The sequence below is a fragment of the Chelonia mydas genome, chromosome 7, assembly GCF_015237465.2.
Source record: "Chelonia mydas isolate rCheMyd1 chromosome 7, rCheMyd1.pri.v2, whole genome shotgun sequence".
NCBI classification, from domain to species: Eukaryota; Metazoa; Chordata; order Testudines; family Cheloniidae; genus Chelonia; species Chelonia mydas.
In genome coordinates, this window is record NC_057853.1 from 25,701,368 (window position 1) to 25,727,967 (window position 26,600).

The window sequence follows — 26,600 nt, forward strand, 5'->3', positions numbered from 1 at the left end:
AACCTCCAAGGAAGGAGATTCCACCACCTCCCTAGGTAATGCATTCCAGTGCTTCGCCACCCTCCTAGTGAAAAGTTTTTCCTAATATCCAACCTAAACCTCCCTCACTGCAACTTGAGACCATTACTCCTCGTTCTGTCATCTGCTACCACTGAGATCTAGATCCTTCCTCTTTGGAACCCCCTTTCAGGTAGTTGAAACCAGCTATCAAATCCCCCCTCATTCTTCTCTTCTGCAGACTAAATAATCCCAGTCCCATCAGCCTCTCCTCATAAGTCATGTGCTCCAGCCCCCTAATCATTTTTGTTGCCCTCCAGTGGACTCTTTCCAATTTTTGCAAATCCTTCTTGTAGTGTGGGGCCCAAAACTGGACACAGTACTCCAAATGAGACCTCACCAATGTTGAATAGAGGGGAATGATCACGTCCCTCGATCTGCTGGCAATGCTCCTACTTATACAGCCCAAAATGCCGTTAGCCTTCTTGGGAACAAGGGCACACTGTTGACTCATATCCAGCTTCTCATCCACTGTAACCCCTAGGTCCTTTTCTGCAGAACTGCTGCCTAGCCACTCAGTCCCTAGTTTGTAGCAGTGCATGGGATTCTTCCATCTTAAATGCAGGACTCTGCACTTGTCCTTGTTGAGGGTGCAGTCCATGCCATCCTCCAGATCATTAATGAAGATATTGAACAAAACTGGAACTGAATAATTCTGATAGTTTGCACTTACACAGTGCCTTTAACTTAAGAATCTCGAAACATTTTACAAAGGCTGATACACATTATTATCCTCAATTTACAGATGTATATACAGAGAGAGACTAAATGAATTGGCTAAGGTCACACACCAGTTAGTAGCGAAGTTTGGAATAGAACCCCAGGGACCTACCTCCTAGACTCACTAAATAATACAGCCACTCAGTTATTTTAAAATAATCAAACTTAAGCTTGGCACCTAACTTGTGATCCCAGCTGCACATTTTTACCACACTTAATTTACATTTGTTTGGCTGCGTTGTAGTTAAAGAGCAGTCCCAACATTTTATTTTTGTACTTTCGGATTACTTTTTCCTATTCGCTTTCCTCAACCAATTTATTTTTTTTAAATAGTTTTTTTTAAAAATACAGGTTTCAGAGTAACAGCCGTGTTAGTCTGTATTCGCAAAAAGAAAAGGAGTACTTGTGGCACCTTAGAGACTAACCAATTTATTTGAGCATGAGCTTTCGTGAGCTACAGCTCACTTCATCGGATGCATACTGTGGAAACTGCAGAAGACATTATATACACAGAGACCATGAAACAATACCTCCTCCCACCCCACTCTCCTGCTGGTAATAGCTTATCTAAAGTGATCATCAAGTTGGGCCATTTCCAGCACAAATCCAGGTTTTCTCACCCTCCGCCCCCCCCGCCCCCCCAAACTCACTCTCCTGCTGGTAATAGCCCATCCAAAGTGACCACTCTCTTTACAATGTGCATGATAATCAAGGTGGGCCATTTCCAGCACAAATCCAGGTTTTCTCACCCCCCCACCCCCCTCCAAAAACTACACACACAAACTCACTCTCCTGCTGGTAATAGCTTATCCAAAGTGATCACTCTCCCTACAATGTGCATGATAATCAAGGTGGGCCATTTCCAGCACAAATCCAGGTTTTCTCACCCCCCTCCTCCCACACACAAACTCACTCTCCTGCTGGCAGTAGCTCCTTAAGGAGAGTGGTCAGTTTGGATGAGCTATTGCCAGCAGGAGAGTGAGTTTGTGTGTGTGTGGGGTGGGGGTGGGGTGAGAAAACCTGGATTTGTGCTGGAAATGGCCCACCTTGATTATCATGCACATTGTAGGGAGAGTGGTCACTTTGGATAAGCTATTACCAGCAGGAGAGTGAGTTTGTGTGTGTGGGTTTTGGAGGGGGGCGGGAGGGTGAGAAAACCTGGATTTGTGCTGGAAATGGCCCACCTTGATGATCACTTTAGATAAGCTATTACCAGCAGGAGAGTGGGGTGGGAGGAGGTATTGTTTCATGGTCTCTGTGTATATAATGTCTTCTGCAGTTTCCACAGTATGCATCCGATGAAGTGAGCTGTAGCTCACGAAAGCTCATGCTCAAATAAATTGGTTAGTCTCTAAGGTGCCACAAGTACTCCTTTTCTTTTTTTAAAAATACAAACATTGATGAGTTTATTCCAAAATTTGTGTTCCTGATTATATTCTTATTTGTTTATAAAGTAACAAGGTACTGATAGGGAGCTACCTTCTACAATACAGGTGTACAGTGATCAGATTTTTAAAGTGGAGAAACCAGGACAGCAGTGATTGGGTAGTGGTGGGGGGGGGGGCAGGGAATGAAACATTCACATAGATGAATCTTGGGAAGTGGGGAAAGAAGGCATTTTACCTATAAGTTCCTTTAAGATGAGAAGGAGCAGTGAGTGGGGAGGGGAATGCGGGAGAGGAAGGACAGCTAGCTGACTATTTATAATGAAGTTGAGACTGACCATAATAAACAGAGTAAAGCTGGTCAAAAGCATTGTAGCAATTTTGGTTGTGAAACTACATTTTTTTTTCTTGATTTTTTTTTTTTTTTTGCATTCATTCCTCGGCATCCAGCATCTATTTTTATGTGAAATTTTGTGGAGTTGATAATTTTTGGAAAAGCCCCTTTTGTGCTTAAATTTGTAGCTAGGAATTTTGAAAAAGCTGCTGAAGGGGGCAATGCTACATCTGCTTCTGTAGAACCCACATGATTTGGTGGAGAATCATAGAAATGTTGGACTGGAAATGACCTTGATAGGTCATCTAGTCCAGTCCCCTGCACTGAGACAGGCCTACCTATTATATAGACCATTCCTGAAAGATATTTATTTAACCTGTTCTTAAAACCTCCAGGGATGGAGATCCATAATCTCCCTAGGTAATTTGTTTCAGTTCTTAACTGCCTTGACAGTTAGGAAGTTTTTCTTAATGTCTAACGTAAATCTCCCTTGCTGCAACTTAAGTCCATTACTTCTTGTCCTGTCCTCACTGGTTAAGGAGAACTATTTATCACCCTCCTCTTTATAACAACCTTTTATGTATTTGAAGACTGTTATTTCCCTTCTCAGTCTTCTTTTCTCCAGCTTAAACAAACCCAGTTTTTTTTTTCAGTCTTTCCTTATAAGTCATATTTTCTAGACCTTTAATAATTTTTGTTGCTGTCTTCTGGACTTTCTCCAGTTTATCCACATCTCTCCCAAAATGTGGCGCTCAGAACTGGACACAGTATTCAAGTTGAGGCTTTATTAGTGCTGAGTAGAGTGGAAGAATTAATTCTCATGGCATGATTATTACAACATTGCTGCTAATATATCCCACAATTATGGTGGTTTTTTTGCAACATTATTAAATTGATGACTCTCATCCACTATGATCCCCAGATCCTTTTCTGAAGTGCTCCTTCCTAGGCAGTCATTTCCCATTTTGTATTTGTGCAATTGATTATTCCATCCTGTTTATAGTACTTTGCATTTGTCCTTATTAAATTTCATCCTATTTATTTCAGACCATTTCTCCAGTTTGTCAAGATCATTTTGAATTCTAATCCTGTCCTCCAAAGCACTTGCAACCCCTCCCAGCATGGTATTGTCCACAAACTTTATAAGTGTGCTTTCTATGCCATTATCCAAATAATTTATGAAGATATTGAAAGAATCAGACCCAGGACATATCCCTGTGGGACCCCACTCAAAAGGCCCTTCCAGTTGTGAACCATTGATAACTACTTTCTGTTTGCGTTTTCAACCAGTTGTATACTCGCCTTATAGTAGGTTCATCTGGGCTATATTTCTCTAGTTTGTTCATGAGAAATTCATGAGACAGTGTCAAAGCCTTACTGAAGTCAAGATACAGTAAAAGCTGTTTTATCCAGCATGTTTTGGGGATTAGAGGTGCAGATAAGTAAAAAATGCCAGTTAACAAAGAGGAAGGGAGTTTGGATGTGGGGGGGGGGGGGTTGGGGTGTGGGAGTGGGTGTGGGCTCTGGGAGGGAGTTTGGGTGCAGGAGGGGATCTGGGGTATGGGAGGGGATGCGGGGTGCCGGATCCAGCGGGTGCTTACTTTGGGCGATTCCCCTCAAGCGGTGACCTGTCCCAGTTGCTCCTAGGCGGAGGTGCGGCAGGCGGCTCTGCACGTGCCCCTGCCCTGCCCTGAGCACTGCCTCTGCAGCTTCCATTGGATTCTAGACAAATCATTTTACTCTCTGAGTCTTAGTTATACTGACCATAAAATGGAGACAATGAGAACAATAATCATTGTATGGTATTAAAGGTATTAGGATTTGCCATCTCAGAAAATACCTTAATTTTAGAAAGTGTGGGATCTCCTGTATCTTCAGTATCCCATGCCACCTGCCATGTTTTAGCTAATGTCTTAGATTCTTCCCACTGGAGAAATGAAAGCATATGGCCCTTTTGGCAGCTTACTTTATTTTTAAAGGGTTTTTTTTTAGCACTTTTTATGTTCAATACAGTCTTTTAAAACTCATAAGTGGGGTTACCCTTAGTGAGATTACGGTATGCTTTCACATGTGGTTAACCTAGAAGTACGCAGTTCAGTGACTTACAATGTAATTACTATAATATCTCAGAAAATATATTGAAGCTTTTAAGGTATAAATAATGTCCAAAATCTTGTATATAAAGGGGGAGTTCCAGTGTTTTTGAGAGGAAGAGGTTCAATATATTTCTTTTCTCTAAAGAGCGGATGAATGAGAAGAAGACTGTTATACATACCATTGTTTCATCACGACCTTCAGATCAGTACTTGGATAAGTATGTCACATTCTGATGAAACACTGTACAACTTCTTTCACCAGCCCTGTCCTTCCTCTTACAACTGAGATTTGCAGAAAAAGATACTAGTTCTGCCATTCATCAGAGAACCTTTCAAGGTGGAAAAAGTATTTATATGGCTGTCAGCAAGCAGATCTTATTATACCTGGTCTGTCGAACCTGAGATTGCTGATAAGAAGTTTTGATAAATATAAGTCCTGATTGATGCCAAGCAATAGAACAAGGCTCTTTTCATGGTTAGGTGCTAGAATTCTCTTTATACTATTATACTTAAAGAATAGGTATTTAGTTTACATCTCTTCTTAATTTAAATCTAGAAAGGGAGGTGTATCAGCTGCATGAAGACCATTAGTGAACATTGCATTTGTACAGCATCAAGGTATTTTCTTAGTAAAGTCTAACACACTAATAATAAACACACATCTCCAAACTTCTCCAGAGAATGAGACGGTCAGGAATAGAGACAATTAGTGGTCCTGGGGTACCATATATGGTATCTTCAATCTAACAGAGAAAGGTAAAATACTATCCAATAGCTAGAAGTTGAAGCTAGACAAATTCAGACTGGAAATAATGGTGTATATCATTAACAGTGAGGGTAATTAACCACTGGAACAGTTTGCCAAGGGTCATGTGGATTCTCCATCACTGGCCATTTTAAATCAAGTTTGGCTGGTTTTCTAAAAATATGCTCGAGAAATTATTTTGGGGAAGTTCTGGGGCTTGTGATGTGTTATAGAGGAGGTTAGACTAGATGATCACAATGGGTCCCTTCTGGACTTGGATCTAGAATCTATATTCAGACATCCAGGTAAATCTTCATTGTAGTCTTTATTTCTAACTCACACGGAAATTGTGGTCATTGTTTTACTTTGACTCCAATAGAGGGGCGTGAGTCCTCACTGGATCATGTCAACATTCTTCTTACATTCACCTTGATGTTTAATGGAGTGGGAATGCAACCACTTCAACGAGGACAAAGAATTGTTTAAAGAAGTGCATAACTTTTTACAGACAACCATACTGTACAAGAACCTTTTAACAACTGAATGTATCAGATAAAAATTGTGAGGTCTTGTTCTGTCCTGGATATTTCTTTTTAAGGGAGACGTCCCAGCTCTTGCATTCTTTTTCTTTTTCATTTTTGTTTTATTTTATTTTAATTTTATTAAAAGTTTGCCGTAGACACTGGTATCCTAACTTGGATCTGTTCTTTTGTGTTTGGGACCTGTAACACATTTTCTTGAACTCCTTACAGTATATAGATCTTCAAACCGGAACTGCATGCTAATGAGCAGAGAGTTTCTGAGCAATGAGGAGCATATCTGTGATGAAAATGAAGCCATTTTCCTTGGCTGTTTATTTCTCAGAGTGTTGGTAGTGTCATGAACAAAGCTGTGAAAAGCTTCCAGTAGAGATTAGGTGTGTGTGATGTCCACAAGGGTCTAGTATAAAACATGTAATATAATTAGATTGGCCTCAGATCTAGGGTTCCTCCTTTATATTATGTACTCAGATTTTCCCAGTCTATATTTTGAGTACCTTTTTGTTTTAGTTTCCGCATTTTCTTACATGTGCTGGCAAAGTAAATAAATGATGGGGAGGAGAGAAGAAGGTTTACTTCCAAGCTGAATTTTTTTTCTTTCTTGAGTAGTTTTGGGATACATGTTTTATGTTTCTCTTTACTTTTCCCAACATCTGTTTTTTTTTCTATACTCCTTTTTCTTTCTTTTGCTAAATTAAGACTATAAAGGCTATTGCTTTAGCTTCCTGTATAGATTAGGATTTTGTGCAATAGACAAAGGATGACCAGCCAAATTCTCCAATCTAGTGGATACAAAATGTTTTGAAACCTGTGAAGAGAAAAAGAGAATAACCCTAAATGTGTAATTCAGAATTATGGCTGTGATATATTATTGTGTTTTGATTTTGAGGATATGGTTAAACATGACAAACTTTTATTTTCTGGGCTACCACTCCCTTCAGCTCTAGATTTAACCTCATCCCAAGTGGCCTTTGGGATTAAACTGAAAGGAGAGAATGGATAGGGCAGTTCCAGCTCTTCTTTGGTCACCTTCATAGCATTTAAACTTTGATTTAAAATAAAAATTTCTGGCCCTTTTGGTTGTGAGGAAAAACTTTTAAATGAAAACCAAGTGCCTGCCACAGTTAGTAGAGGGACAGACTGAAATAATATCTCTGAAAAGTTACTGCCCATTCAGCCCCATGCAGGCTAAAGTTATTTGGTAATTTAAATAGCTAATATTAAGTATCTCACAATAAAGTATTTGAGTAGCTAATTTGCTAGTCCACTGTTGTCACATAGAAGTTTGAGAAGAAGAATACCTGTTATGTCATCTTATATTTAGGATTGTTCTTTATAATATATTCTCCAGTGCTTTGACCAATTTTAAATGTTTAAAATACTCAGTCTTTTCCATCCCAGGACACCTTCTTCCATTTAGCAATATGGGAAGGGCAGGGTAGCTGTGATCCTTCTGACACCTGTTCATGAGCATCAGGTTGAGAACCCCTGTCCTAAATGATGGGATTTCCACAACTTTTACAGTCTAATAGACTCACCATTTGGAATTTTTCCCCCAATTCTCTCCTCCTCCCCGCCCCCCCCCCCCCCCCAACCTTTTCTTAATTATGACTTTCCTGTTACTGGTGTGCTCCACATGAGTTGCCAGGGAAGGAAAATGGAGGGTGAAGGACATTAACTGTGTGGCAAGTGGAAGATGGTTAGAGTTCTATCACTCTGTTCCCCACCCCCTGGTTAAATTCCTCATCTACTGCTAGTTCTTATTGCCATGCTCATAACCTGGGCTCACCCCAGCCAATAGTAGTGATAACTGTGGTCTTGTAGGGAGTATGGTGTTGCATTCAATCTACACATGCATGAAAGCTTTATGTTTCCTTTGTATAGAAACCATTCAAAATAAAATGGACAATTAACAAGCCCATCACAACATGTGGTGTACCTCATCCAGTGCATCAAATGCACCAACAACTACTATGTGGGTAAAACAAGAAAGTCACTCCACTCTCAAATGAACACACACAGAAAAATGATAAATAACAAAAACATCCTATCAACTGTGAGTGAACACTTTTCACAAAACGATCACTCCATATCTGACCTCATCCTCAAAGGAGACCTGCACAACACCTTCAAAAGTTGATCCTGGGAGCTTAAATTCAAAACTGCTAGACTTCAAAAATCATGGACTGAGTAGAGACACTCGATTTATGTCTCATTACAACAATCTATAACTCACTTACCCTCCTTTGTCCTCTAACTGCAAAAAATATTAATTGCTCACTTCACTGTGATGCTCTGATTACCTTTCCCAGACATAAAGAAGAGCTCTGTGGAGCTCGTAGGCTTGTCACTTTCACCACAGAGGTTGGTCCAATAAAAGACATTGCCTCACTCACTTCTTGTCTCTTATATCCTTGGACCAGCATGACTATAACAACACTGCAAACATAAACTTAATAGAAATTGTGGGTGCCGAGCATCTCAGGGTCAGAACCTTAATGCTTCTCCTGCCTCTCCAGAAGGTATCTGGGTTGCATCACAGGAGATTTATTCTGATCTCTCCAAACTCATGTGAGTATAAATTGGAGATTAATGATGTAAAACAATATTCTTTAATTTTGCAGATTGACCAATTGAAACAGGAACTTTCAAAGAAAGAATCAGAACTTCTCGCCTTACAAACTAAGCTTGAAACCCTTAGCAATCAGAATTCAGATTGCAAGCAACACATTGAAGTGCTTAAAGAGTCGCTTACTGCCAAAGAACAGAGAGCTGCCATACTTCAGACAGAGGTAAGTTATTTTCTCATCATACAATGCAATATAAGTGTTTAGTTAACAGAGTGTGTCAGGGTTAAAATGATGTATTAGTTACAAATCTTTGCAGAAGATATATTTTGGGCTTTTTTTCAATTTGTTAAAAATAGTGTAACAGCTTAGACCCTGCCATGTGCTAATACATTTAGCATATTTTCCTTATTACAGTATGTTAGCACTGATCCTGCAGTTCTTGAAAAGAACCTACTGACTTCAATAGCAGTCCTGCATGTGTTAGTATTGCAAGATTGGACCCATGTATGGAATCCACAACATTAAGGGTGTGTAGCTGTAGCTGAGATTTCCCTTGTCTTTAGTGAAATATATTTCCACTAAATTCATTTCTTCTTAATATTTAGCAGTCTTGCATGTGTTAGCATTGCAAGATTGGACCCATGTATGGAATCCGCAACATCAAGGGTGTGTAGATGTAGCTGAGATTTCCCTTGTCTTTAGTGAAATATATTTCCACTAAATTCATTTCTTCTTAATATTTTCACTCCTAATTTCAAATTGTCTTGACATAGTTTGGGACCTCAGACCTGTTTCCTCAGACCTAATGCTCATTTTTGTGTCTTGTATTGTACATTTCAATTCTAAAGAGAGAGGGCGTTTATATGTTTTGAAGGGTGCATAAATATAGGAGGAGTGTAGGTTATTGGTGTGAAGTCTTTGTTTCTTAGAAAATTAGCTTTGATTTTCAAATGTGAATAGATTGTTAATCCTAATAGACCAGTATATTAGGGTTTTTTAATGTGTAGTGTCCAAAGTACAGAGCTTGAAAATATAGATATTTAAATATGCTTTACGCAGTTGAGATGGTTTTCAAATGTGATTAAATAAACCATTTCAGTGTTAAAAATGGTCTTCTCCACAAAAATGGTCCTCCTTTTCCAGGTCTGTTTTTTACTGTGAAGGTATGAAACATAAAATAAGAATTAAATTTATATTTTAACTGTTTTATTTGTAAGTTTTGAATTGGTGTGCATTTTACAAGAACACAAACAGTTAGACACTGCATTTATAAAAGGAAAATAAACTCTTTACATTCAGAAAAGTATACTAATTTAAATGGATTGGTTTCTTGCCTGATAGTTCAAAGTTTAATCCTAGGTAAAGGAATTCCAAAGATCACTTTAGTTCATCATATTCATGGAGAAAAGTTAGCTGACATTAATCTCTATTTTTAAAATATATATTCTGAGATTCTAGGTGTCTATTGAACTGCATGTCCCAGGATTCATCCTCTTACATGTTAATAAGATACAAATAAAAATTTGAAATTGCAAATCTGCCTTCATCGGTCAAATAAAATAGAAGGAAACATAAATATAAAATCATGATGATAGAATAAGAGTAAAAAACATCCTGCTGCCTACCACTACTTCAGAAAGAGCCACAGATCCCAAAGGAGACTGAGGCAGTCTTCTGGTTCTGGGTGTAGCCAGCTACACCTCCCCTTCCCATCACCATCCCCACAGCGTCTAGCAAATGCCTGCTCTGACTCATGTGTTCAGGACAATGATCCAGGAGTACCTTCTCCTTCCCCATTCCCCTGGTTTGGGGACTGGCTGACCTGCTTTTATAATGTCTGAGACTCTATTACAATAGACAATTGGATCCTAAGCACTGTCCAATAGGATTATGCCATACAGTTCCTCTCTATCCACCCTTCCCACGTTGCTTTTCAGGGACCCCTTTCCCGAGACACCACTCTTTTAGCAGGTTCAGTCTCTACTGGCCTTTGGGGCTGTAGAGGAGGTCCTCCTGTAGCACTGGGGACAGGGATTCTAGTCCCAGTACTTCCTGGTTCCCAAACCCTTGGGAGACATATCCTCAGCCTCTGTAATCTTAACAAATATGTCTGATACGTGAGATACCAGATGGTCACCCTGGCAACAATACTTCCTGCCTTAAACCACAATGACTGGTTTGTTGCCTGTACCTTCAGGATGCTTATTTTCATGTAGCAATTCTCTCAAACTGGTTTGTTGTGGTGGACCAACACTAGCCCTTTGGCCTGTTTTCTGCCCCTGGGGTCTTTATGAAATGGATGGTCACAGTAACAGCATACCTCAGGAAGAGGGGAATTCATATCTTCCGATATCTGGATGATTGGTTACTGAGTGGCAAGTCAAGAGAGGATGTCCTTTGTCATGTCTAGTTCACACTATGCCTACTCAATCATCTGTATCGCCTCTTAAACAGCGGGAGGTCAACTTTGGTTCCAACTCTAAGAATCAAGCTCATTGGGCCCTGATAGACTACGAATTCGAGAGTATTTCTGCTGACCAAATGATTCCAGGCAATCTGTCACTTATGTCTAGAGCTGAAGACCCAGCTTTCAACCACAGCCTGAGTATGCCTGAGGTTGCATGCACACAGGTATCCAATATGCCATGTGACTTTATCCTCTTCAAATGTGACTGAAGTCAGCCTATCGTCCGTACTGTCATCCTTTAGACAGACTGGTGAGTCTTCCACTCCCAGTCCTGGATTTCTTGCAGTGGTGGATGGTTCAGGACTTGTGCCAGGGCATTCCCTTCACTTGGTCACCACCATCGGAACTATTGTCATCAATGGCTCCTTAATAGTTTGGGGACTGCATCTGGGGTCACTGAAGGTTCAAGGCCTGTGGTCAGAATGTGAAACTTCTTTACATATCAGTGTCCCGGAGCTTTATGCTATCTATGATTCTTGTCAGGCCTTTTAAGATCTCATCAGGGGCTCAGTGGTTTTCATGCTCACCAATAGTACCACTGGGATGTATTATATGAACAGGCAGTGGGGGAGCACACTCCAATGTGCTTTGTCAGGAGGCAATCAGGTTCTGGCAGTTTTGCACCAGGGAAAACATTACCCCCGTGGCTGATCGCTTGCCTGGGACCCACACTCATTGGGCAGATCATCTCAGCAGGAGTTTCTCCCTGAATCGCTAGTGGTCTCTAAAGCCCAGCATCCTGCAGTCTGTCTTTGCACTCTGGGGCATGCTGACAATTGACCTGTTTGCTATGAGAGAAAACAAGAAATGCCAGTTGTTTTGTTCCCAAGGGGGGTCTCAGTTCAGGCTCGTTGATTGATGCTTTTCACTTGAGCTGGGAACTGGCACTCTTATATGCCATTCCTCCAATTCTGATCAACTTGAGATTCGTTTTCCAGTGCAGTCGAGACAATATTGGTTTTCCAACCTCCTCACATTGTTGGTCCAACCTTCCATATCCCTTCCGCTTCATCCTGACCTCCTGACTCAGTAGCCCAGTCAGGATTTTCACCCAGCAGTCAGTTCCCTGCATCTCACAGAATGGATGCTGCATGGTTACATGCAGAGGAGGAATGATGCTCGGAGGCAGTCCAACAGGTCTAGCTTAACAGTGGGAAGCTCTCCACCAGGGTGGAAGTGGAAGTGGTTCTCAGTATGATCATTAGCCTGGGGAGTTCAACCAACATGGGCTTGTATCCAGGACATCTTGGAGTACCTATTACACCTTCAGTCTTCTGGCCTTGTGATTAGTTCACTGAGGATCCACTTGTGTCAATTTCAGCATTTCATCCACCTATCCATGGGAAGTTTGTGTTTTCAAACCCTATGGAGGTGAGGTTCGTGAAAGATGTCACTCATCTCCACCTATCCGGTTAAAGAGCCAGTTGCTTTAATATTATTTTAGTAGCTCTTACAGTATCTTTGTTTAAGCCTCTGGAAACTTCTTCTTATTCCCTTCTGTGTCAGAAAACTGCCTCACCTGTGGTGATAACATCTGCAAGGTGAGTGTGCGAGTTCTATGCTTGATGGCAGAGCTTCCTTACATGCAATTTTCCAAAGACAAAGAAACCATGTGTCCGCACTTCTAGTTTTTCTCATATGTGGAATCCAAGTTTCATTTGAACCACATAGATCTACCAATGTTTTTTTCTAAGCCACATTCAATCCCAGAGGAGCAGTGGCTCCACACTCTGGATGTTAGGTGACGTCTAATATTTTATCTTGACAGAACTGAACCTTTCCATTCCTCACCACACCTGTTTGTTTCCTGTGCAGACCGAATGACAGGCCTTCACAGAGAGTCTCCAGGTGGATAACTTCCTGTATCATGACAGCATAGCCCAGGTTACACCTCCTCAAGGGGTAGGAGCTCATTTCACAGAGCTCCGGTGATATCAGCGACATTTGTAAATTACATTCCTATATTGGACATTTGCAGGGTGACCAGGTGATCCTCTGTGCATATCTGTACAAACCACTGTGCCATTAAGGCTGCATCCAGATCAGATGCAAACTTTGGGAAAGCAGTCCTGTAATCCTGCTTTAAATAGTCTCCGAGCCCTATGTTCTGTGAGTACTGCTTGCAAGTCGCCCACATAGAATACGCAGCTGCATTTACTCAAAGAAGAAAAAATGGTTACCTACTTCTGTCACCCCTCTCCCCCATCTACTCTGCATCAGAGTCTGCACTTACAATATTTGGTGTGAAGGAGCTGAGAGAGTCAGGGTGGAGCCACCTTTATATGACCAGAGGAGGGGCTATGCCTGCAGGGCATGAGCACTACCTCTACAGGTACGGCTAGGTAAAGTTATCCGGCTCCACTGCACAGGACACCCTGCCCCCCCATAGAACACATATCTGCATCACATCTCGAAGAACAACAGTTATAGGTAGTTAACCGTTTTATCACTGTCTTCTTTATTACATGTCCTTAACATATATGAAGACTGTTATCTGGTGTTTTCTCAGGACTAAACATGCCCGTTTTTAAGTGTTTTTTAATGTTTCCTCATATGTCAGGTTTCTAATCCTTTTATCATTTTTATTTCTCTCCTCTGAATTCTCTCCAATTTGAGCACATCTTTCCTAAAGTGTGATGTCCAGAACTGGACACAATGATCCAGCTGAGGCCTCACCAGTACTGTGTAGAGTGGGACAATTGCCTCCAATGTCTTTCCTATAATACTCATGTTAATACACCCCAGAATATTAGCCTTTTTTTTGCAACTGCTTCACATTGACTCATATTCACTTTGTGATCCACTGTAAACCCCAGATCCTTTTCAGCAGTGCTACCACCCATTTTGTGGGTATTCATTTGACTTTTCTTAAGTGAAGTACTTTGCACTTGGGTCTTTATTGAAATTCATCTTGTTGATTTCAGACCAATTCTCCAACTTGTCAGGGTTCTTTTGCATTTTAATCCTGTCCTCCAGGATTAACTGTAACCCCTCACAGTTTGATGTAATCTGCAAATTTTATAGGTATACTCTCCACTCCATTATCGAAGTCATTAATGAAAATATTGAATAGAACCACACCCAGGAATGACCCCTGCAGTACTCCACTAGATAGGCCCTCCCAGTTTGACATTGGCCATTGAGTATGGTCTTTCAACTAGTTGTGCACCCACCTTATATTAAATGAAACTCGACTGCATTTCCCTAGTTTGCTTCTGACAATGTCATGTGGGACTATGACAAAAGCCTTATTAAAAGCAAGATATATCCTATATACTGCTTCCCTCTATCCACTAGGGCCAGCATCTCTGCCAAAGAAGGAAATTATGTTGGTTTGGCATGATTTGTCTTGACAAACCCATGCTGGCTATTCCTTATAATGCTATTATCTTCTAGGTGCATACAAATTGGTTGTTTATTAATTTGTTCCAGTATCCTTCCAGATATCAAAGTTATGCTGACTGGTCTGTAATTCCAGCATCCTTTGTTTCCCCCTTTTAAAGATATGTATTATATTTGCCCTTCTCCAGTCCTCTGGGACCTCGCCCATCCTCCATGAGTTCTCAAAGATAATTGCTAACAGTTCCAAGATTGCTTCAGCTAGTTCCTTAAATACCCTAGGAAGAATTTCATCAGGCCTTGCTTACTTGAATACATCTAACTTGCCTAAATATTCTCTAACCTGACCTTTCCCTGTTTTGGCTTATTTTTCTTCCCCATTGTTGTTAATATTAATTGTGTTGAGTATGTTGTCATCATGAACCTTTTTAGAACTCAGATTATAACTCCTTACCCTTACCCTTACCTTACCCTCTCTGATTTTGTCTGTACATGCTTATGCTGTTCTTCTGTACTCCTCCTTAGCAATTTATCCATGTTTTCCACTTACTGTAGGATTTCTTTTTGATTTTCAGGTAATTAAAGAGCTCCTGATGGAACTGTATTGGCCTCTTACTGTTCTTCCTATAATTCTTTCACATCGCATAGTTTGCAGTGTGCCTTTTAATATTGTCTCCTTGGCAACTGCCAGCTCTCCTGAACTCCTTTCTTTCTTAGATTTTTCTTCCAATGGGACCTTAACTACCAGTCCTCTGAGTTTGTTAAAGTCTGATTTTTTTTTAAGTCCATTGTCCTTATTCTGCTGCTCTCACGCCATTCTTTCCCTGGACTCCTGAAATCTATCATTTCATGATTACTTTCACCCTAATTGCCTATTCTTCCGTGGTGGTCAGAATCATGTCTAAATGGCAGTTCCCCTGGTTACTTCTTCCACTCTCTGAAACAAAGGGTTGTTCCTAATACATTCCAAGAATTTATTGGAAATTTTGTGTTTTGCCATATTACTGTTCCAGGAGCTACCTGGGTAATTAAAGTGCCTCATTACTATCTGGTCTTGAGTTTTGAATATTTCTGTTTGTTGTAAAAATGCCTCATCTACCTCCTCTTCCTGATTTGGAGGTCTCTATTAGTCTATCCTATCATTTTACCATTTTTATCTTTTCCCAGAGACTTTCAACTGGTCTGCCTCTCACCTCCTTCTGGATCTCAGAACAAGTGTAGTCTTCTTGATGGATAATGCAACACCTCCTTCCTTTTTTATACTGCCTGTCCTTCCTGAAAAAATAGTACTCCTCTATACCAATATTCCCGTCATGAGACTTAGCCCACCACATCTCTGTGATGCCAGTTAAGTCATAAATTAGCATATGGACAGATATGCCAGTTCTTCCTGTTTATTCACCATACTCCTTGTGTTTGTGTATAGACATCTAAGATGTTGAGCAGATTCCTCCGCTAATTTCCCTGCCATACTGATGGTGATGTATTCCAGTTAGTTCTCCACTGATCTGATTACCTAATTCTTCATTAGCCAATACACATTAAAGGAAGTCCAGCATTTATTGTTATCATGTGGACTGTTGCAAAAAAGGGCTGACCGTTTCCTCTGAAACTGCAGTGCTACTTTGTGATGCATTGCTGGCATCAGGCATTATGACAGAGAAGACGTTTCTTTTACCCGTGCTTCCAGTCCCTTCTGGTCTCATTTGCTACACGACAATGGGCTCAAGCTTGAACATTTTACAGGAAGCAGTTTGAGTTAAAATTATCTCTAATTGTCTGATGTGCAAAGGATGTGATCCAATTGTTACACATCCATTTATTGTTAGCCTCTCAGGAAAACCAAAGGAAAGATGAATATTCAAATGATTGGGTAGGTGGAATGGTACGGTGTGAGCTCTTCCGGGCAGAGAACATACCTGACTTTTATTATTGGCCATGTATATTTATGGTACTATATAAGTGGTAATGAGATTTTGATCCAATAGTGTGAGATACTGTTAACTTTAAATGAGAAAAGGATCCATATAGCAGTAGATTTTGTGTAGTACTGAAGAACAGGTGCTATATAATTCCTGCAGAATATCATCCCTTCCCAGTGCTATCCGGATCTAATTCACCTCTGTGCCAGAAGACAAGACTTGATCTGTTTATGAATGAAGCAAGGCTTTAAGTTTGTTCTGTATTTGTGGAGATCTTGCCCTTTTAAAACATTTTCCCTATGGCTTTTACTGGCACCCGGTGGGGAAGCCTGAATGTGCTGTAGGGGCTGGCTAAATCCATGCAGAGTGGACTTGAACTTGTCAATGACTTAACCACCAGAAATTGTGTTTTCATATATATATGTATACATTATATGTGTGTGTGTGTGTGTATTTTTATATATGTTAACTTTAACTGTCTTTTTCTCCTCTCTGCTTTGCTAAGTAATAAATGATTATAACTAAACCTGAAACATGATGATCTAGTCTTGCACAAAGAAACCTGTTGACATTTTGAACAGTTTTGGTCACACTTTAATAATTAAATGACCTAATAAATTGATGAGGCTTTGAAGCACAGCAAGCTACTTTATATGCCCCATAGAAAAGCTTACTTCTTCTTTGAAGTAAGTAGTGTAGCCCTAATGATTTTATCATACTGCATCACAAGGAATTTTCTTTAGTTCTTTTCTCTCTTTAAGATCTCTTTGTGAAAGGAAATGGGGAAAGTTGCTTAATGATATCCACCTCTTAGAGGAAGCAATTTGGGTTTAAATTAGCTGTAATTGTTCATGTGCAAGAGATTTTTGGCCGCAGGGTTGAACACATTAAAGTGACTTATTTTTCCCTGGGAGATCAGATAGAAATGAGAACCTCTGTATATGTAATGGGTTAATAGGCATTTTAGTCTTAATGCAGTGATATACATTTCAGCATACAGTAAAAGTCACAAAAAGAAAATGAGTTCCAATTCAAAACAAATATACGCAGTGTACTTCAAGAAGATTGTAAATGAAATTCCTTGAAATTTGCTTACCAAATAATTTTCATCTACCTGGAAATTTAGAATGGGGAATACTTTTTAGTTGACTCTGTAATGTCTGTGTTTCTCTGGGACGCATACAATTATAGTGTATACATTTAAAAATACTATTCCACCTTTGTAACAGAATATTTAAATAACTTGTGTTAAAATTTTTATTCATTTATACTATATACATTGATTGTATACTCTTAACTAATATGTATACGTTAGGTAATATTACAGAAATTCCATTTTCAGTTCCTTTGAAATATACTCAATGCTTCATAGTTTCCCATGCTTTATTGTAGATATATATTTTACTTTACTGGCAGGGCTGTTGCATTCTATTTGAATGGTCTTGAGTCCCAGATGTGCTAAATACAGTCATATTTATTTTTGTACTGTAAAAACAGACTTTATCTGTTATCTAGAAATGAATTGTACTCCCTGTACTCAGTGAATTTCTAGAATACTAGGTGTATTAGGTACATAATAAAAATCAACAAGTTTTCATCAGATTCTCAACTCATTTTGGCACATAACATGCCACGTTAATGCTCATACATGAATATAATTTCTGTTGTCAATTTTATACAAAGGCATTCTTAATTTTTCATCAATCCTTTTTATTACATTGCACATATAGAATTGTATAAAGTTGTTCATAGCTATAATAGTGCAAAAACTAGACAATGTAGAACTACCCTTCTAGAGAATCAATAATAATTACTGATTCCACTATATAGATAATTCTACATTAGTATTAATTAGGGCTATTGATTAATCGCAGTTAATTCATGCGATTAACTAAAAAAAAACTAACTGCGATTAAAAAGTTAATTGTGATTAATCGCACTTTTAAACAATAGAATACCAATTGAAATTTATTAAATATTTATGGATGTTTTTCTACATGTTCAAATATATTGATTTCTATTACATCACAGAATACAAAGTGTACAGTGCTTACTTTATATTATAATTTTTGATTTCAAATATTTGCACTGTAAAAATGATAAACAAAAGAAATAGTATTTTTCAATTCACCTCATACAAGTACTGTAGTACAATCTCTTTATTGTGAAAGTGTAACTAACAAATGTAATTTTTTTGTGTTCCATAGCTGCACTCAAAAACAAAACAGTGTAAAACTTTCGAGCCTACAAGTCCACTCAGTCCTACTTCTTGTTCAGACAATTGCTAAGACAAACAAGTTTGTTTACATTTATGGGAGATACTGCTGCCTGCTTCTTATTTACAATGTCACCTGAAAGTGAGAACAGGCATTCGCATGGCACTTTTGTAGCTGGCGTTGCAATGTATTTACGTGCTAGATATGCTAAACATTCATATGCCCCTTCATTCTTTGGCCACCATTCCAGAGGACATGCTTCCGTGCTGGTGATGCTCGTTAAAAAAATAATGCGTTAATTAAATTTGTGACTGAACTCCTTGGGGGAGAATTGTATGTCTCCTGTTCTGTTTTGCCTGCATTCTGCCATATATTTCATGTTATAGGAGTTTCGGATGATGACCCAGCATATGTTCGTTTTAAGAACACTTTCACAGCAGATTTGACAAACGCAAAGAAGGTACCAATGTGAATTTCTAAAAATAACTACAGCACTCGACCCAAGGTTTAAGAATCAGAAGTGCAGTCCAAAATCTGAGGGACGAGGTTTGGAGAATGTTTTCAGATGTCTTAAAAGAGCAACACTCCAATGTGGAAACTACAGAACCCAAACCACCAAAAAAGAAAATCAAGCTTCTTCTGGTGGTATCTGACTCAGATGATGAAAATGAAAATGTGTTGGTCCACTCTGCTTTGGATCGTTATCGAGCAGAACCTGTCGTCAGCATGGACACATATATTCTGGAATGGTGGTTGAAGCATGAAGGGACATATGAATCTTTAGCGCATCTGGCATGTAAATATCTTGTGATGCTGGCTATAACAGTGCCATGTGAAGACCTGTTCTCATTTTCAGGTGACATTGTAAACAAGATATGGGCAGCATTATCTTCTGCAAATTGTAACCAGACTTATTTGTCTGAGCAATTGGATGAAGTAGGACTGAATGGACTTGTAGGGTCTAAAGTTTTACATTGTTTTATTTTTGAATGCAGTTATTTTTTGAACATAATTCTACATTTGTAAGTTCAACTTTCATTATAAAGAGATTGCATAAAGGTACTTGTATTAGGTGAATTGAAATATACTATTTATATTAGTTTTTACAGTGTAAATAAAAATAAATATAAAGTGAGCACTGTAAAGTTTGTATTCTGTGTTGTAATTTGAAAATGTAGAAAACATTCAAAAATATTTAAATAAATGGTATTCTATTATTGTTTAACAGTGTGATTAATCACAATTAATTTTTTTTAATCGCTTGACAGCCCTAGTATTAATACTCTACAGGTGTATAGTACCTTCCATATGTGCACGTTAAAGCACTTAACAAGCTTCACTGAACTATGCCTCACAACACTCATGCTAGGCAAGCTAAGACAGAGTTTGTGTTGAACTAGTGTCACACGGGCAGTTTTTGTTACAGTGAGGAGTAGGGTGGTCAACTTTCTCATTTGTGAAAACTGGACACTGAGTGCCGGAACTTCCCCTGCTCTACCTCTTCCCCGAGGCCCTGCCCCTTGCTCCACCTCTTTCCTTGGAGGCCCCGACCCCTGCGTCTCTTCCCCCAGCTCGCTGCTCTCTCCACCACCCTCCCCCTGCCAGCTGAGCAGGGCTCTAGGGATTGAGGGGTGACTGGGGCAGGATGTTGGAGAGAGCCAGGCTCCAGGGGTGTGTAACTGCAGCCAGAAAGGGACAGGGAGAGCCAGGCATCAATGGTGAGGGGCGGTGACTGGGTCAGGGTGGGGGAGGGAGAGCCACACTGGGGTGGGGGGGTGACTGTTGCAGGGTGGGGGAGGGAGAGCCATACTGGGGTGGGGCAGGGCAGGGAGAGCTGCACTTGGGAGGTGGGGGAGCTGCTGGTACCTCTTTCTACTGGAGCTGTTCCTTAGTGCTCCACTGCTCCTCCAGGCTCCAGCAGCAGCTGCTGCTCTTTCTACCCCCGCAGTGATGGAGGCCAGTTACTGCAGTTAACTGGACTTTTAGTGTCTGATCCACAGTGCTGACCAGATACTGCCAGGTTCCCTTTTAGACTGGACACTTGGCAACTCCAGGAGTAGAACCCAGATCATCTGCCTCCCAACCAGTGCTTAAAAAAAAAAGGTGGCGGGAGGTTCTCATGGTCTTATAGTGAATTAGCATTTTTTACTTTATCCCTGATTTACACAATCTTCATTATTGTACTTCTGGTGAAGACCTAATGGTTAAGGTTGTTCATCTATGAACAAGACTTTTATAAGGCCTATACCTTGCTCATGAACCAGATTCACATAATTGTCTATGGCCATGCTAAAATGGGAAAAATACAGGCTTACTAAACGTGTTAGGAAAGATATATTGACCTTTAACACAGAGCCCATTGATTCCGCAAGTAATGTCTTAACTGCAACAGGCAGGAAGATATATAAATGTAATGTATCCCCTCAGTGAGTAAGCAGCAGATATTAATTTTGCAGTTAAGAAATTTATGAAATATGACAGTCTGGATATGTATTAAAATAAGAGATATTTCAGGGAGAAAAGAGGAACGAATTTTCTCTTGGGTCAGACTCGCGGAGTCCCTGGCGTTTTTTCACCTTCCTCTGCAGCATGGGCCATGGGTCACTTGAAGATTTAAACTAGTGTAAATGGTGGATTCTCTATAACTTGAAGTCTTAAAGTCATGATTTGAGGACTTCAGTAACTCAGCCAGAGGTTAGGAGTTTATTATAGGAGTGGGTGGGTGAGGTTCTGTGGCCTGCAATGTACAGGAGGTCAGACTAGATGATCATGATGGTCCCTTCTGACCTTAAAGTGTATGAGTCTGAGTCTAACTAACAGCAGCTGAAACTATAAATGCTCTCAAAACCTAGGGGTATAATTATAACAGACTAAAAGCAGACAATCAGAATCATTCAGGTTGAAATCAGCTGAGATCAAACGTGCCACAGCTGCTAGGCTTGGATCTAACAGACTCTGGTTTGGTAGTGCATATCTTTTCTCTTATGTTCTGACTGACAGTTTTTTAATAAAGTCAGTCAAGCTTGGTTATCTGAAGTCTCTTTAATTATTAAGTAAATTTGAACCCATAAAATTATCAATTTTTGATTAATTGATTATAAGGTCCAGTTGAGTTTTGCACTTAAAGAAGGGATTCAACAATTTTGTCTGAATAATATGGTGTATTCCCTTCATACATAAATACAGTAGATAGACAGTAGCTATGAGTAACTCAAGAGTATCAAACATTATGAGACTGTTGTTAATGAGATCTGAACATATTAAGTTTGTTTGGGTGCTTTAACTGTGCATTTCCACTACTTAATTTATTTAGATTTCTTTTAAATATAACCTTAGCTCTGAATTTCCTTGTTTTGTAATGCCTGATTTTTGAATATATGCAGCTAATGTATTCTGTTGACAAACCCCGACGTAGCACTGTGCCTGTCTTCTTCTGGCTTTTGTTTCCCAACATACTGATTACTAGGGACTTTAAATCTAGAGCTGAATTTTCCAAGTAAACGTTTTTTATGCTGGAAAATGCCATTTCATTGAAATCAAAACTGTTTGCAGAAACCTATCACTTTAGGTAAAAAGTTCATTGGGAAAGGTTTCTCAGGTCTTGGATGGAATTCAGTGAGAGAGAAAGAGAGAGACCCCCCCAGAATAGTTAATAGCTCTGCAGTTAGGTTACTCATGTGGGAGACCCAGGTTCAAGTCTCTGCTCTAAATCAGGCAGAGCAGGGACTTGAATCTGGGTGTCCCTTATCCTAGGTGAGTGGCCTAACCACTGGGCTCTTGGGTATCCTAGGGTTTCTCTCTTACTCTAGTTTTTCACAAAAAGAATTCAAAAGGTCTCAGTTTTTAAACTTAAACTTTAAAATTAAAACTGTGAAAAATTTTGAAATCTTTGAATATTTTGCAGGATGGGAAAACCATTTCTCACACAGCTGTATTTAAGGTACAGCTCATAATTCTGAGTTATGCAGAGATGTACTGCCCCAGGGAAAGTACTGGAAGACATTTTGTGTATATATGGTTAAGCTTACTCGCTGTGGTGCATGGCTACTGCTCTACAAGCCAGTGAATAGTTGAGGTGGGAACTTAACTCCATCTCCTCCTGGTCCTATTTGGAAATCTTTGCTAAGGCATATTAGAGGTGCCTCAGAGTGAAGTTCTTTCTTACACATCTTGTAAAGTGTATAGAAGTCATTTTCCAACCCCAGCACACTTTGTAAGGTGTACGTATGCTGAGACCAGGGCAAAGATATTCTCCCACCTGGGATTCTACTGAAGTTGACAGGAGGGAATAAAGTGGAGCCCTCGTTTCTTCAGCCTTTGTTCACTCTATCACATCAGCAGGGAAAGTGGAAAGGACTCGTATAGACCTCTTATCTCATTCTCTTTGCACCTTATGAGGTCAGCAGGACGTGGAAAAGGATCTCCAGGTTTTTCTGGTGAGTCTCAGCTTGCTCATTTTTTTCTAGCCAAGTAGTCAGGTTAAGGAGGAGACCAAAAGATTGTCCATGTGTTGGGCCTTCATGTCAGATGTCTTGTCTCCTAGTCCTCACCCATTAAGAGCCTCATCTCACTATACTCTCTAACTAGGGTAATGTTTTGAGATCTCTAAGACAGAATTCTCCTGTGCTTCTGTTCTTGAGATATTTTGCTGCTTGGTTCTTTGGTCTGTAAATGAATCTCAGGTACTGCTCCTTGTGGCTGTTTTGCAATTAAAGCTTCTTGTAGTGTTTCCCCACATACAAAGAAGATGATCAGTTTCTGTGTTGCAGGGCTACATTTAGAAGTGTTTTTTTTGTTTAGAAGTCACTTTTGTCACATTCTAATTGTGATTTCATTAAGTGTAAAGAAAGCATGCCTGATATGCTTTAAGTTTTAACAGTATTCTAGTTTTTCCTGCACTGTGGCCTAAGTATATGGGTCTCAGATGGTACATTTTCATTCCTTTTCTTCAAATATACCTTTCTAAAGTGAATTTAATGGTTTTGAAAGGTGCCAGATGGATACAGTTCTATTCAGATCACCTGGTGCATTCCAATCAGTTATCACAAGTGCAGGAGAATTGGTTTGGGTCAGTTCTTGGGATGGAGAACTCCGTGGAAAAGTACAGGGGATGCTGGGTGTAACATTGGTGATTCATTAGGTGACACTCTTCCCTTTCCCACTGAATCCATGCTAATCTCCAAGTCTTAGCAGCAGTCTTCTGGATAAAACTTAAAAAACAAGGTCCCCAAACTGGTGGTTGTTAAAGTTCCCATGACACTTGTTTGTAATGATAGGTAGGGTGTTATCTCTCCAGTTTAAATAATTACATTCTACCTTCTTCAATTGCCCATCCAGCTTCAATTGGATATGGTATTATCCTTCAGTTTCCCCCCTTAAACTGTTTAGCATTTTGCTTTGAGAAATAGTTGCCACTTTCCACTCCCAAGATGTCTGTATTTAAAGTTGTGTGTGAAGTGCTAAATGCATCTATATATCATATACAGGACAGACTCTTCTTCTTCTTCTTTGTTTTACACCACTCAAAAATTGTAGGCACCTCACAGATTGCACAAGATTACTGTTTGGAAGAATTTACTATCTGATTTCACATATAATGCAATAAAGGGACAACAAAATAGTGATGTGGGACTGGAGATGAAAAGAGGTCGCAGGAATAAGACTGTTCAGTTACTTAATAGAGAATTGTGCATAGCATAGACTTTTAATCTGACTCTTTTAATAGACTCTTGCGGCACTAGGGCAAAAGTGGGCTTTGAACACAGCAAGGGTGCTTTAGTAAATTTGATTGGAATGGGCATCCATTTTTATGCGGCAGAATGGAAGAAGGTTTGACTCTGTATCTGTAATGGAACACAATATGAAACAGGTTACATGCATAGGCAGGGAGAGAGTTAATCAAGACTTTCAAGAGAAGTATAAGAAGCTTTAAATTTAATGTGGTTTGTGCAAAGGAAGCAATGGAGAGAAGGCAGGATGATTAAGGCACTAGATGGGAACTCATGAAACCTGGGTTCAATTCCACAGACTTGTGTGTCCTAGTTCTGCACGTATAAAATGGAGATAATGCTTTCCTAGTCAGTAAGAGTACTGTAGGGATAAATTGGTTAATGTGTGTGAGGTGTTTGGATATTACTGTGATGAAGTACCCTAGTGATGTGGTCTGACAGCAGTGAGGGGTTATTAACCATTGGAACAAATTGCCAAGGGAAGTGGTGGTTTCTCCATTTTTTTGAAGTCTTCAAATCAAGATTGCTTGCTCTTCTGGTAGATATGTTTTAGGCTGACACAAGTTATTGGTTTCAGAGTAGCAGCCGTGTTAGTCTGTATTCGCAAAAAGAAAAGGAGTACTTGTGGCACCTTAGAGACTAACCAATTTATTTGAGCATAAGCTTTCGTGAGCTATAGCTCACTTCATCGGAATAAAGGAATAACTGGCAGAAATTCTATGGGCTGTGCTATACAGGAGGTAAGACTACATATACTACTTTTGCTAGATCTGGGGGAGGGATAGCTCAGTGGTTTGAGCATTGGCCTGCTAAACCCAGGGTTGTGAGTTCAAACCTTGAGGGGGCCATTTAGGGATCTGGGGCAAAAATTGGGGATTGGTCTTGCTTCGAGCAGGGGGTTGGACTAGATGACCTCCTAAGGTCCCTTCCATCTCTGATATTCTATGATGTAATGGTCCTTCTGGCCTTAAAATCTATGAATGTAAGGCAGTAAGTTCTGTTATTATCCACCTGAACTGGATTTGAACCAGCAAAATCATCATTAACAACTGAGTGCTAACCAGTCTCCTGTAACTTTATCTTGGGTTTTGTGGGAGAGCCTTAGAGCTGTCTTCATAGGTAAGTTTCAATTGGAAACAGAATATACTCCAAAATTAATGTAACAAAGCAGAGGATTTTTCACCAGTTGTATCATAAAAAGTTAAGATGTTAGTTATTTACCATAACAGTCAAAAGGAAAAGGTTATAAATTCTTATATCTAAGCAATTTTATGATCAGAAAGCTAAATTTCTAAACAAATGGCCTGAATGTTGTCATACTATTGTTCTTTGTTACTATATTGTACTCAGTTAGCTCAGCTGTGCTTTTCCACTTAGTGGTAGAAATATCATATTTCCTAAAAGCTATTTTGACTCTCCTTTCACTGTATAGTGTGGAGAACTCTTAGGAGAAAATGCAGTATTTCTATATCTCTGTGCATCTGTGCTGAGCTGTTGTGGTGATGGGTTAAAGGCTAAATTTGGTATAGCTATGGCCCAGTTATTGGTCATTTTTGGTGGTAAGATAAGAGAAATATTCAATGAAAGAAAGATTTGAAAGTTTCTCTAACAAAGCTCAAGTATTTCCCTAAGAGTGGCTCTAACAATGGATAAGGAGGCTGAGTCATTTATTCACAGAACAGGTACAATTGTGTGCATTAGCACTGCAAGCTTCCACACACTGTCCTGAAAACATGCTCCTAAACTGACCTGGAGAACTCACCTCTAGAGGTGAAAGATAACCATTAAAGACCTGTTCTAATATTGATTTCAATAGGATGTTTGTTCTGTCAACTTCCTGCCTCAACAGGATTACTTTGTAATCACTGTGTTAATTAAATCAGCTCAAATACTGAATATTATAGAACAGGATGTGATTCCACTTGATATTCCACCACCTCACTCACAAGTTTCTTGCATACCAAGTACGATATGGCATGGGGCTTAAAACTAAGCTATTGGCATCTATTATGATTTCTTGTAGTTCGTCTGTTTCATGAGGCTGATTACTTTATTCGTTGGTGAATGGTATCAGTTTTTGCCATTCAGTAGAAGGCAGACCTTTCTATCCTGTTTATGATTCACATTGATTAAATAGAAACCTATGCTCTTTCAAAAATATATAACAATATTTTCATTCTTGAATTAATATTATTTTCCTGTGAGCTTACACTTTATATGATTTGCATATTTCAGTGACTAGCAGTGAAGGATATGCACAGATATAAGAAGGGTTTGCCTAATATCTGAAGATAGTTGAAGAGTAAGAATGATAATTCACTTTACTGTGTTTATACAGATAGTTGCTTTATATATATATTTATTTAGTGGATCATCATAAGTAAGAGAAAACTGATTATTTTTATTGACTGTAGTTAATTTCTCTCAAACCATGGTAATTTTTAAATCAGATTTTAGATACGATGGCACTTGAAATCATAA

General features: G+C 39.4%; 1 protein-coding gene across 19 annotated transcripts in view; it reads left to right on the top strand.

Moving 5' to 3' along the window:
• ERC2 (ELKS/RAB6-interacting/CAST family member 2) overlaps window positions 1-26,600 on the top strand; it is an 823,531-nt gene that overhangs the window by 226,336 nt on the left and 570,595 nt on the right. For all 19 annotated transcript variants that reach the window (XM_043551551.1, XM_043551549.1, XM_043551542.1 and 16 more), the window contains one exon: window positions 8,501-8,668. In XM_043551551.1, coding sequence (XP_043407486.1) covers window positions 8,501-8,668 — 168 coding nt within the window. The remainder of the gene's footprint in view (window positions 1-8,500; window positions 8,669-26,600) is intronic.